The 13,808-nt window shown below is 53.5% G+C and overlaps 1 protein-coding gene across 2 annotated transcripts in view; it reads right to left on the reverse strand.

Moving 5' to 3' along the window:
• PPM1F (protein phosphatase, Mg2+/Mn2+ dependent 1F) overlaps positions 1-8,773 on the reverse strand; it is a 30,213-nt gene extending 21,440 nt beyond the window's left edge. Inside the window, exons 1-2 of one of the 2 annotated variants that reach the window (XM_006938738.5) lie at positions 8,641-8,773; positions 1,923-2,169 (exon numbers count right to left, since the gene is read on the reverse strand). In XM_006938738.5, coding sequence (XP_006938800.3) covers positions 1,923-2,119 — 197 coding nt within the window. In that variant the 5' untranslated portion in view covers positions 2,120-2,169; positions 8,641-8,773. Of the gene's footprint in view, positions 1-1,922; positions 2,170-3,758; positions 3,822-8,640 lie in introns of those variants that run through there. The other variant, XM_003994974.6, reaches the window with a different exon arrangement.
• Positions 8,774-13,808: the final 5,035 nt, after the last annotated feature.

Here is a 13,808-nt window from a genome sequence, read left to right on the forward strand (position 1 = left end):
AGACACATGGCCTCTGACATAACTAAAACTCCCTCACCCCCATGGCCCTGCACCCTGCAGACCCCTCCAACTGACCCCTGATTTCTCCAGCTCAGGCCCATCCCTAGGCAGGAGGGCTGGTCACTTGCTCCTGCCACTGCCTCCTCTTCCTCACCCCCTTGCATCTCCATCACCACAGAGCAAAACCAGCCCTACCTTCCAGGATTCCTGCCCCTCTGGGCATGTCCCTCCTCTCTGTTCTTCCCTCCACACACCGGCAGCTGACTGACTGTTCACACTGGTAGCTTGTCCTTCTTCTGACTCTGAGCTACTAGCCTGGGGCTCTCTCCCGCCTCCATCCCCAGGTCACTTTCTCTTTATCCCTGTGGATCTGTCTTCATCCCTGGCATAGCAGGCACTATGCTGGTGCTCTCACTCTCCCCAGGCTCTTGACTTTCATGCAGGGGCAGCCGGGGTACCAATCCTCCCTGGCTTGCATTTCCCCCCCGCAGCCCCTAAGCCCTCACAGAAGTCCCAACGGCTGCTGTGGGGACAGACCTTGTGGCCCTGGGCCCTGAGGGAGGCAGAGCCCTGGGAGCCCTCCTCTCCCCTCTCCAGAATCTAGCAACTTCGGCCTACTACATTTCACCAACTTGCTTTATGCCACCTGCCTCTAAAAAATGTCTCCTCAAAGCAGAACAGAACAAGCCAGTAACACCCTTTGCACATGCCACACCCTAAAGGGACATGGTCACCGGGCATGTCTTCCTGAGCTCTGTGGGCTGTGGGACTGTCAGGGTAGACACGGGCCAGCTCACACTGACCTTCACGCTCATTGACTCAGGCTCCCACCCCATATGCGGTGAGCAAGAGTCCTGAACTCTGCTGGATCCCACCAAGCAGGCCCTCAGGGCAGGGTGTGTGTGCAGGGATAGAGCTGACCTGCCACAAAGGAAGCATGCTTGGGGACACTAAAATAAAATGCCAGTATGCTGAGGCCAGGTGTGTGTCCCACTTTAGGGGTGACACAGTGACTAGGGACTGTGGGCCCAGCCCCTGGGGAGGGAGGAGGTTCACACAGATGCTGCATGGCCTGCTAGCCCTTACTATCTGTTTCTTTCTCCCTTCAAATCTGCTAAGCTTGCTGTGTCTCATCTCTGCGCCTCAGCTGCCACCTGTGAACAGCAGACAGTACAACCTGGTCATTGTGGCCACGGGCAGAGTGGTAGGCACACGGCCTGGCCCTTGCCCACCCTGAGGCCTTGGCCAGTCTCTTAACTCACCTGGCCTTTGTCTCCCCATCTGTGAAATGGGACAGAAACAGGATCTGCTGCACCTGTCATGGGTTCAACTGTGTCCCCCCCCCACCCCAAAAGATATGTTGAAGTCCTAACCTGCAGTGGCTCAGAATGTCACCTTATTTGGATTTAGGGTCTCTGCAGGTGTAAGATGAGGCCATACTGGAGCAAGGTGGGCCCTAAATCTAATAAGACCGGTGTCCTTATGAGAAGAAACCCAGACACTGAGAGAATGCCACATGAAGACAGACACACGGGGGAATGCCATGTCACGATGAAGGCCAGACTGCTGTGATGCATCTATAGGTGAAAGAATACTAAGTCCTGCTGGCAAGAAGCTAAGAGAAAGGCCTGGAACTAATTCTCCACAGTCTTTGTTTGAGAGAGCATGACCCCGCCGACACCTTGATCTCTGACTTTTGGCTTCCAGAACCATGAGACAATACATTTCTGTTGTTCTAAGCCACCCAGCCTATGAGTTTATGATGACAGCCCTGGGAAAGCAATGCAGCACGGTTATGGGGATGGAAGAGGAGGCAGGACGTGTGGGGTGAGTAGCAGCTGAGGTCAAGTTCAACACATGGCACATGCCAAGCCCCTTGCTCCCATCCCGTGTGGTCCCCTCCTGGCTGGTACACCGCTTACCTGCTGCTCAGGAAGCCCATCGCCAGCTCGGCCAGCTCACCCTCCACCTCCTCCTGACTCAGCACTGTTCCTGGGACCTTCCATGGCAAAGGGCTCTCTGGGCTCAGTGGGGCTGGGAAGTCATGGAGGAAGGCATCCAGGAAGCCCGGGATCTCCTCTGCCATTTGGCTGCTCTGCTGTGGGTCTCCAGAGGCCATGTCCACAGCATCCCGGGGGGGCTCTGCCGGGGTTCCAGGTGATCTTCACTCTGAGGAGAGATGTGAGGGTCAGCAAACACAGTGCCCTGCTCTTGGGGTAACTGTGCCCTCACCCCACAGTGTTGAGTGTGTGGTGCCTTGCTTTCTCTTCTTTACCTCGAAACATCATATGGCAGGTACTACACCAAGCCCAGGGCCTCAAGGCAGAAGGGCAGGGCTAATGGCTTCACATATAGTTCAGAACACCCAAGTAAGTGGGAGCAACGACGCTGATCAGTGTCCTGACATGGGTCCAAGAGGGGATACTTGGGAGCCCAAGAGAAGGAGACAGAGCTGAGATCAGAGGCCACATGGGTGCCCTGAAGGAGAAGTGACAGAGAAGGAAGGTGTGTTCCTGGTGGAGGATAGCTGGCATGGCCAAGGGCGGGCAGCAGAGGGACTCCGGGGCCAGGCCATTGAGGCAAAAAAACACAACAGGTAATTCAACCTGACCCTGGGACCTCGGGAGCCAGAAGGTGAGGAAGTGATACCATCAGGTCTGTGAGCATAGAAGAGAGAAGGGACATCGGTCAGGGGAAGAAAAAAAAAGAGTCTGGACAGTGCCAGGGCTGACCCTGGGCTGTTTTGGACATGGACAAGAGGGGGAGTAGGAAGGGGCCCCAGAGGCTGCAGGGCACCCCAGGGGCGTGGGCAGGACAGAAGCCAGGAAACATCTGGCTTGGGGACATCTGTGATGTGTTTTCTCCAACAGGAGCAGTCCTGGGCCTCCTAAGCCCTGGCTGAAGGAGAAGCACCAGGGAGAGCCCAGGCTGCTGGGTACTGGGCACTGGCTCCCACCTGTCAGGCTCTTCCTCCCTCATCCTCAGGAAGGCCAAGGGCTTACTAGCTGCCAAGCCATAACAACTTTGGGAGCCAGGACGAGCCCCCATTTCACAGAAGGGAACAGTGAGGCTTGGAGAGGGGCAGCCCTTTGACAATGGACGGTAGGGTCCAGGAGGGATTCTGGAGCCCACAGTCATCACCACCCTGCCCAGCTCTTCTCCCACGAGGGCCTCACTCACTCATGGATCCTGCCCTATTATCCTCCCCAAAGTGGGCCTCCAGCTCCTCTCTCCCAGCTCAGGACCTCCATGCACTGCCAGCCCATCTTCTTCCCTTACCCTGCCCCCTTGGGCCAGCAAAGGCCTGTCTGTCAGACTCCTGCGTGGCTCGCCTGGACTCCTGCTTCTAATGTTCAGCCCTCTAGACTCAAATGGGTCTGGAGCCTGTCTTCTGGCATACACCCTTCCCTGTTCACTCTCAAAGCCCCACTTCCTACCCCACATCCAGGTGTGCCACACCCTGGCCACCAAGCACAGGCGCCTGAGCCCACCTGAGCATAGGCGCCTGATCTCCAGGTTTGTGAGTTTGAGCCCCAAGTCAGGTCCTGCGCTGACAATGCAGAGCCTACTTGGGATTCTTGGTCTCCCTCTCTCTCTCTCTGCCCCTCCTCTGCTCTCTCAAAATAAATAAACTTAAGAAAAAAAACCCAAAAAGCAGAAAAGCACAGGGTGAAAAGGAGAGGGAAAGTTCAATGTCTAATCTGGGAGAAATTTGGAGGGACATGGGAGGTAAACAAAAAACAAACAAACAGGGGCACCTGGGTGGCTCAGTCAGTTCGGTGTCTGACTTCTGCTTAGGTCATCATCTCCCAGTTTGTGAGTTCGAGCCCCGCGTTGGGCTCTGTGCTGATAGCTCGGAGCCTGGAGCCTGCTTCGGTTTCTGTGTCTCCCTCTCTCTCTCTCTCCTCTCCTCAGCTCATGCTCTGTCTTTGTCTCAAAAAGAAATAAACATTAAAAAAAAATTAAAAAAAAAAAACAAACAAAAAACAGAAAATCTCTCTCTTTCGGAGACTTGTCAAAAGTTGACTTTTTAAAGTGGCCACAGAAATAACATAGAAATGAGGGCACTTACGATGGAAGGTAACGGGGACAGATTTAAAATCACTGCCATTCTTCACGTTTACTTACAAATAGATGTAAATACAATGTGACCCCAGGTTACAAAAGGCAAACAGGTAAAAAAAAAAAAAAAAAAAAAAAAAAAAAAGATGGTCAAAGAGAAGCAGAAATCAAGACAAGAGCAGGTCGGAAAACTGTATTCTAACCATAAAGGTGAGACTTTGTGAACTGGGAAGATCAGAAAGGGCTGGGAGCCTTGTGGGGGGCGGTGAGGGTCAACCGGGGAGAAAGGCAGGCTGGCAGAGCAGCACAGCACAGCAGAGCACAGAGAACCAAGCCGGAGAAAAATAAGAAGACTGTGAATTTCCCAGCAGCCTCTGACACCCTCAGGCAGAGAAGGAGGCCAAGCCACTTCTGCCAGCGAACACCTCTGGCCTGTTGCTTAGCGGGGAGACAAATGTGAGTACCGCAGAGCTGTCCTCAAGCAACAGCCTGCACCCCCACTCCTCCTTCATGAAATGCCTTCTGCCTCCCAGCAATTCCGAGCCCAGAAACAATACTCTTACTGGCACTGGAATCTTAGGTGGCACAAAGAGAGAGCCTCTTAAGTGTATGATTAAGACCAAAATGAGAGGAGGGCTTGCTCGCTAACCTCCCCAAAATGCACAGGAGGGCCCTAGTTTGAGACACTCCCTCCTCCCCTGCCCCCTCCCCCCCCCCCCCCCCCCCCCCCGTGTAAATAAAGCACAGAATTCAAGACCCTTCACCTGCCACCTCACTTGCCAGGGGGCATTTGCTCAATGTTCCGGAATGCAGGAACCTCCTTGGGATGCTGTTTTCTGTGCCTGAAGTCCCCTTCCCCAGAGCCTGCCCCTTTCCCTGGGGGTTGGTGGCCCCTCCTCTCTGTCTCTGCCCCATGCCCACTGCCCCAAGCCCAGGGTCAGGCACAGGCCTGGATGGCAGCCTGTGACACGCCTGCTGAGTTGGGTAGGGGTCAGGGGTGAGTGGGGACAGCAGCACGGGCGTGACAGTGCTTGTGTGCATGCTTGGCCTGTATTTGCCAAGGTGTGACTGGCTTATTCCCAGGGCCTGCGCCAGCTGCCCTCCTTTGTTAGACAAGCGGGTGGCCCAGAACCATCCTCCCTGCTGAGGACCAACCAGGCTTGTCTCTGTATCACCTGGCTGAGGCAAGGGGCCAGGAGAGGAACCAGGACACAGCTTTCCTTCCCTGGGGCCCAGCTGGGGTAAAAGTCAAGAGTAATTTCCTTCCTTGTCCTTCTTTTTTTCAACAAACTCCAAATCTGTGATGTCTGCCATACATACATACATAAGCAAAACAATCCCTGCCCCCAGGAGCCTAGGGCCAAAAGATAAAGGCATGAAGAGGGCAGGAGGGAGAGATTCCGAAGGGGGCCCCAGAGACAGCCCCAGTGCTAGGAGGGGCAGGGGACGGAGCTGTGGCCCTGAGCTCTTGCAGGACCACCTGGAGGGGGCAGTCTCAGCAGCCAGCTGGCAGGTGGTGCAACATGAGCCAGAGCTCTGTTGGGCGCCCTGACTGCGTGCACTGGTGAGGGGTTCTGAGGAGGGGAGCTCGTGCGTAACGTCTGTGCAAATCATTAAGGCCCAGGGGTGGGCACGGGAGGAACACTGGGTTACCAGCCCCCTTGTCACCTGCCTCAACCAGACTGGGCACACTTGGCCCATGGCCGGGTCCTCGGGGCTCTGGGAATGACGCTGCTCGTCGGCTGGCAGCCGCGGAGGCCGGCATAACGGTGCCGCCAGCCTACATCTGCCAGGGGCCCGAGGCTGCCAGCAACAACGGCAGTCTTCCTTCATCTCCGTCTTTTTACCTCCCGGCAACCTGTTGTCATTAATCCCCCTTTACAGGTGGGGGTTGCAGCAAAAGAACCAAGTGAGTTGTTGGAAGTCCCTCAGTGGGGTTCACACTCAGGAGTCTATGGAGCTTGGCCCCTAACTGCAACAGAAACCCTGCCCACCCATCATTGGTCACCAGCCTGGGGATTCAGTCCCTCTTGGCTTCCCTTCTTTCATTTCTGTGCTCATCACCCTGGTCCAGCCCCTCATCTCCGAGTTCCTGTGCCTTGCCTCGTGGCATACCCTTTTGCCCCTCAGACCTCTTTGATCCAAGCTCTGCTGAAACTGTCACACCTTTGGGTCTAGCACACGGTCTTCCATGTGTTAGACCCCAAATAAAAAATACTTATTTTCCTCTAGTTTATCAGTTTTGACTCATAAGCTCAACTAATGCATATGTGTACAACTGCATTTTTCTAGATCGTGTGGACAAAATACTTGAGAGTCCTGCTTGACTTCAGGAGGTAGGAGTAATGCAAAAAATAGCAATCCTTAAGAACGGAAACTGCATCGGGGCGCCTGGGTGGCGCAGTCGGTTAAGCGTCCGACTTCAGCCAGGTCACCATCTCGCGGTCCGTGAGTTCGAGCCCCGTGTCAGGCTCTGGGCTGATGGCTCAGAGCCTGGAGCCTGTTTCCGATTCTGTGTCTCCCTCTCTCTCTGCCCCTCCCTCGTTCATGCTCTGTCTCTCTCTGTCCCAAAAATAAACGTTGAAAAATAAAAAAATAAAAAAAAAAAAGAACGGAAACTGCATCGTTACAAAGTATCGCCTTCATCTTTAAAAACTTGTCCGTAAATGGAGAATTTTCTTTCTTTATTCCTAAGCAACCGTGGGGAAGAATATGGTGTCAATTTTCCAGATCCTTTTCTACATACGTGACATTTTTCTCTTTAAAAAACGTGGTAAGGGGCGCCTGGGTGGCTCAGTTGGTTAGGCGTCCGACTTTGGCTCAGGTCATGATCTCATGGTTTGTGAGTTTGAGACCCGCATTGCGCTCTGTGCTGACAGCTCAGAGCCTGGAGCCTGCTTTGGATTCTGTGTCTCCTTCTCTCTCTGCCCCTCCCCAACTTGTGCTCTGTCTATGACTCTCAATAAATAAATAAATGTAAAAAAAAATGTGGTGAAATATACATGACCTACAATTTATCATTCTACCCCAATTCTTAGGTCTACGGTTTATGACATCACGTACATTCACACTGTTGTGCAACCACTTTTTACAGGTGTTACTTTCTCTGTACTGAAGTCAGGAAGCCCACCCCTGTCTTCTTGGGTGTTATCATGGCCCTTTGTGCAGGGAACCTGGCAAGTGTGATGGCAGAAGCAAGATGCTGGCTGCTTCTGCCACTGCCAGTGGGTGGTGTAGGCTGAGATAAGCAGCCTGAGGACTGGCACCTTCAAAGAGGAAGTTAAAACATTCTTTGGAGAACAGGGATCAGCAGAGAAAGGTTTTTAAAGACAGGGTTGGCCTCAGGCAATATCTCAAAAGGAATTCTACAAATGAACTTGTATAGAGGTTTACAACTCTCAAAGTGGTCTTCACATTGGTATTTGTTTTGATACCTCTTGCACAACTAGGCTGAGAAGTACATGCTGTCAGGCCACACTGCGAATGAAGAAATAGGCTTGGGGAGGGTAACAACCCGCCTAAGGTCACACATGAGGAAATGGCAAAGCCGGACTCACATGAGGTCTTCTGATGCCTTTTGTCACTTTCAGCTCAGTTGTAGGAAGAAAAGAGTGAGATTTGACAACAGGCCAGATATGGGCATAAAGGGCAGAAGTGAGCTAGAGATGACCTCAGAGTGTTGGCCCTACATTCTATCTCCCATGGTGGGAGTACAGCTTGGCCCACAGAACTTGTCCCAGGAAATACCATAAGGACCTGTGTTCCGCTGGATGGAAGGCTGTGGGGGAGGAGTCCATCACCATCAACCGGTCCTCACTATGTGTTAGGTCCTGCATTAAAATCTCTACAATCAGGTGTCATTTCTCCCTATTGCACAGAGGTTGGGAAGCTTGGGTGAGGTCACACAGCTACCAGTGGTGGTGGAGTCCATCACCTCCCTGCCTGAGATTTAGATTTCACACATCTGGGGCTAAAGTTGCAGCAGCCCAAGGATTCCCTTTTATTAAAACACTCACTTTAAATACACTTGGAAGAGGGCCATGGGTGGAGGCGCGCCTTGGGGTAGGGGCACGTGGGCAGAGGTGTGGTCTGGCAAAGGTGCAGGGACTGGTGGGGTAGGGGTCAGGGCAGTGGGTCCAGGCCAGATGCTCCTAGGAATGGGAGCTCCGTCCGGGCAAATGGTGGGCACGTCACCCCTCAGCATCCATTCCGCTTCACCGCCCCCAGTTCCCACCTGGCCTTCGGCTCGGCCACACCCCCGTCGGCCCAATGGCCCCCCAATTCTACATCCTTGTCTCCCCTGCCCTCCAATTCCCTGCCTCGAGTTCCTCAGGCCCCCAAGTGTTCCCTCCGCTCTTCAGCTTCCCTACTCGGCCCCTGAGCCCCTTGGGTCTTCCCATCTCGGCCTCCCTGCTTCCCCAGCCCCCTATTCCGCACCCTCTGGTTCCTCAGCGCCTCGTTTCACCCCTATATGCCTCAGGTCCCCACCTGAGCCTCACACCAGCGCGGTCAGCCCTCCGGTCCCACGCCCCCCCCCCCACCCCGGGCTCCTCATTCCCCAGACCCCAAGGGCCTCACCTGCTACTCCGCCACTCCGGACCCCGCGAGCCGCTCCTGGCCGACCCCGCCCACTTCCCGTCCCCCGCCGCCGCGGGCTCCGCGCAGGCGCAGTCGGACGGCGGGCGGGCGGGGTCAGGCCTCTGCTGCCCCCTGGTGGCCTCGCGGCCCTTTCATTACAAGTGGTGAAGAGCAGCGCCGCGCCCAAAGGGTCGTGCGGCCACGCAGCGCAGCACCCCCCCCCCCCCCCCCCATCCTGGATTCTGGAGCAAAAACGCTCACCAGCGAATTGTTTCACTTCTCGAGCCTTGGGTTGCTGGGTAGACGGGGGAAAGCAACACCTACGTCACAGCGCCCAGACTTTAAGCAGCACGTGTTGTCGGCGGCTGGTGAGTGGCAGAGCAGGGTCCGAGACTGCCCCGGGGTCCGCGGACCACCAGGCCAGGGGGCACAGTGCCTGGGGCCCAGCATACTTTTAGCGGTTGTGTTAGTTTCTTATTGCTGCTGTGACAATTACCACAAACTTAACACAAATTTATTTATTTATGATTCTGGAGATCAGAAGTCCGCAGAGCTCTCAATGGGCCTTAAGTTCCTAGTGTCGGCAGCATGCGTGCCTGAATTTCTGGGTGCTCTGGGGGGAATCTGTTCCTTAGCCTTACCGATTCTAAAGACTGCCCATTCCTTGGCTGGCAGCCTCTTCCATCTTCAAAGCCAGGAACATTAGGACAAGTCCTCACGCTGCCGCCTCTCCGACTGCCTCCTCTGAGTCCGTTCCATTTTTAAAGACCCTGTGATGACTTTGGGCTGCCCAGATGATACATGGGTAATCTCCCTATTTTTTTTTTAATTAAAAAAAATTTTTTTTAATGTGTATTCATTTCTTGAGAGATACAGACAGAGCACGAATGGGGGAGGGGCAGAGAGAGAGGGAGACACAGAATCCGAAGCAGGCTCCGGGTTCTGAGCTGTCAGCACAGAGCCTGACATAGGGCTTGAACTTGAGAACTGCGAGATACCTGAACCGAAGTCTGATGCTTAGCCACCCAGGCGCCCCTCCCTATTTTAAAGTTAGATGACATGAAACCTTCATTCTGTCTGCAACCCTGATTCTCCTTTGCCATGTACTCTAACATCAACACAGATTCCAGGTATGAAAAGAAAACATGGACATCTTTGGGGGTGGGGCATTTTTCTGCTACCAAGAGAGGCCCATGAAAATGTTTTCTTTTAAAGCTAGAATAAATGAACTTTTAGATCAAAGAAAATGTTTTAATATATGATATTAATATATTCATCTTTATATCAATCATTTGTAAAGTATAATTTAAAAAATTTAATGGGGGCGCCTGGGTTGCTCAGTCGGTTAAGGGTCCGACTTCAGGTCAGGTCACAATCTCACGGTCTGTGAGTTTGAGCCCCGCGTCGGGCTCTGGGCTGATGGCTCAGAGCCTGGAGCCTGCTTCCAATTCTGTGTCTCCCTCTCTCTCTGCCCCTCCCCCGTTCATGCTCTGTCTCTCTCTGTCTCAAAAATAAATAAACATTAAAAAAAAATTAAAAAAAAATTTAATGGAGCAAGGACTCTCAAAAGTCATACTGCAGCCCCACCTCCTTGACTTCCTGGTCCACATACGGGCCTGTATCCTTCCCAGGAATTAGGGTCTCTGGGATGCTTCACTAACAGGAGGGGTTCAGTGAAGCAAGGAACCTTGGAGAACTAGCAGTTGGCTGACATGAAAGGAAGCCATTTTGGGTGGGGGCGAGTCTGAAAGGCAGGGTGTATTTAGGTGGAGAAAGCAGGGTGGGAGAGGGACGCTGGCTCATCCCATTCTCCTGCTTAGACCCTCCTAGATCCTATAACCCCCTGTTAGTGTGGTGACCCCAAGAAAGCTTGAGGTTACTTTTATAACTTAAGACCTTAGACATGTTCCTTAGCTCAGCTGAGCCTGTTTCCTTACCAGAAAAGTGGGGACTACAGCAATATAGCAACCACACGATCTGATGGGGTCATTGTGAGTTGTGAAACCCTGAATCGGTGTTTCTCATAGTGTGTCCAGACCACTGACATCAGAATGACCATGGGGGGGGGGGGAAGTTTGAGAACCATGACACAGGTGAAGTGGTGCATGGGACAGGACCTCCTGCACTGTGAAGTGGGGTGCCTGTGAAAGCTGGTTTACCTGCAATCCTCTTCAGCTGGGGCCCATGTTAGACTCTTTGGAGCACTAATTCTATTCAAGGTCAGCGGCTTAGAGATGACAGCAAAGTGAGGTAGTGCCCCTTGCACTATGGAGCTGGCCCCATAGGGGCACGAGACCAAGGCATTGCCTGTGAGATTACCTGTGCCCTGTGGCTTCTGTCAACCTCTCCCTGTCTGCATTCCATCATGCCTCAGCTTCTGGCTCTTGGCTTTCAATCTCTTGAAAGCAATCTTTCAATGTCACCCACCCCACCTAGCCACTGAGTTTGAGCTCTGCTTCTCTTACAAGGCTGCACCCCTGGCTTAGGTGAGCAGACCACACGGATCTCCCAAAGTGTTCAGCCTGGGTGTTCCTCCCACCTCTGCCCCCTGTGACTGAACCCTCTCTTGGTCCCCAAATGACCATTATTCTGGAAAATCACCCTGAACCCTCTCTTGGTCCCCAAATGACCATTATTCTGGAAACTCACCCTGAACCCTCTACTCCCCTGCTATAGGACCTCATGTGTCTACAGGTGGTTATACCTACCCCCTCCTCCTATCTTCCTGCCCTGTCCCTTCACACATTGCCAGACTCATCGTAGAGATGGGGTGACATTGCTCTTGGGTTTTCAAACCATTGGTGATGCTGTGACCTTGGAAAGAAGTTACAAACCCTTACCCCTGACTGCCTAGGGACCCCCACTTGGCTTCCTATTTCCAGCAGTGCTGCTTTCTCAAAGGGGGCTCTCAGAGCTCCCTTGGTTGCTGGTATCTTCAGGTCTTTGAGGGCCTGACTGACGATGGAGGGTAGAGGGGGAGTGGGTTCACATCTGCAAGTCTGTGGTGCCTTCTCCTGTCTAGCAGCCCTGGAAGGGATGCCACACTCAACTGAGCAAATGCTCATGGTGCACCTCATGACAATATGTACTGGTCTCAAAGTGACAGGAATGGGTGTTGTCAAGGGCAATGGTCTGTGTCTAACCAATTCAGCCAGACAACCAGGCCCTGCTTCTGTGAGCCATGCACAAAGGCCTGGTGTACAGGAGTTCTGCCCCCTGCAGCCCCAGAGCAGGTCAGCCTGAAGCCACTGAAGCAGGTCAGCCACCTCCCTGACCTCAAGGGCAGGAGGTGCTGTCTCAAGGAGCACATTAGGCTGTTCTGGACGGAGTGGGCCTCATCTCTTCCTGTCCTCCTCGCTCCTGCAGCCACCTTGGAAGTAGCAGGAGGGTTGGATACTGTTGGTTGGTATGAGATGAAGAGACCCAGAAGGCAGACTCCAGTTTCGAATGCCAAGGAGATTCATACACAAGGGACAATTGCAGAGAAAAATGAATGAACCTTTTATGATTAGCCCTGTTTGGGGCTGAAACCTTAGTGCAGAATTCTAGTAAGGAAGGAACAGGTGGTTTGGGCTTAAAGCCGAAGGTACAGTTTCTGTCCCCCTAAGTCCCTCTGGCCATCTACCTGGGCTGCTTGTGTGTGTGTGTGTGTGTGTGTGTGTGTGTGGAGGGGGGGGGCTCCTAGAGCAGAAGGGAGTTGGGTCACCTTCCCATGGAGAAGGCCCTGGGTCCACTCACTATTGACAAGGTGGCAGAGCAGTCAGAGCCCTGTGCCAGGGACGCTATCCACTAGCAGATGTGGCCTTGTGAGTGCCCCAGAATCTGACCACAGCAAGAGGGGAGGGAGGAGGAACACCAGCATTCTGGAAGCACCTCTTTCCCTGTGACACTATCCCAGCAGCCGTACTACATCTTCCTGGGAGCCTGCCTCCAGGGGCAGCCTTCCGGATGATGATGTGTCACCATGTCACTGCCTATTCTCTTTGAACTTCTTGAGTGGTTTCCCAGTGTTCCAGGGACACGAGGAGTGGCTCTTTGGGATCTCCCCAAAGAGGGAGGCTGGAGGGTGCAGCATTTGCTTGGAATGCTGGGTGAAGTCACAGGTGTATTCACGGAAGCTCTGCTCAGAGCCTTGTTATATTCTAGTGTGAACTGTGAATCTAGTACCCAGATAGACAACGTGCAAAATAGTTCTGACCCGCCCTTCACGAAGGTGTTCCACCACACAGCTTGGAAAGCTATTTTTCCGAGCTCCCATGTTGTGGAGCATGGGCAGGAGTGGCATATTCAACACGTGGTTGCCTAATGTGAGTGCTCCTCTGTGGGGACTGGGGTGGTGGTGATGGGGCACAGGAAGGACATCAGGTGGAGGGCAGCCCACAGGGCTGTTTGGTTTATGGATTATTTTCTAAATCACGCAGATGGGGGCGCCTAGGTGGCTCAGTCGGTTGAGTGTCTGACTTCGGCTCAGGTCATGATCTTGCTGTCTGTGAGTTTGAGCCCCCACATTGGGCTCTGTGCTGACAGCTCAGAGCCTGGAGCCTGCTTTGGATTCTGTGTCTCCCTCTCTCTCTGCCCCTCCCCCGCTCATGCTCTGTCTCTCTGTCAAAAATAAATAAACATTAAATCACGCAGATGGCTTCAGTGGGGCTCCCTGCAGTTCACCCTGGGAAGTGACTGGCCTGCCTCTGTTTGAGACAGTAAAGGCTTGAGAACAGGAATTGGAAGAGGCCCTGGGAGGCTGCCAGGGTCGCATACACCACACACAGACCTGCTCAGAGCCACCGTGTGACCCCAAAAAATGGGCTGCAGGGAAGGCCAAGGTCCAGTGAGGACTTCTTTCAGCCCTTTCTCCTCCACCAGGCCTTCCTCCTCCACCAGGCCTTCCTCCTATGACACCTGCCTGGGATAACAGGCAGTTGGTGCCTTCCTTTCTTCCTTGCAGACATCAGGGACGCTACCTACTTGTGCTACCTTGCTGTCTGTTACACATACTGAATTATGACGTGAGCCTCAGACTGAGCTTGATCCCCCTTTCCACACTTGGTGGCCTCCCTACAGGCACCACCGTGGTGTGTGCAGAAGGGAGAGGAGGGGCGGGGAGACCAGGAAGCGCAGTGAGGATGCCATAACCCTCTGATACCAGGGAAAGGTCCTGAGCTGCTTGC

Source organism: Felis catus, chromosome D3 (assembly GCF_018350175.1).
Source record: "Felis catus isolate Fca126 chromosome D3, F.catus_Fca126_mat1.0, whole genome shotgun sequence".
Lineage (NCBI taxonomy): Eukaryota > Metazoa > Chordata > Mammalia > Carnivora > Felidae > Felis > Felis catus.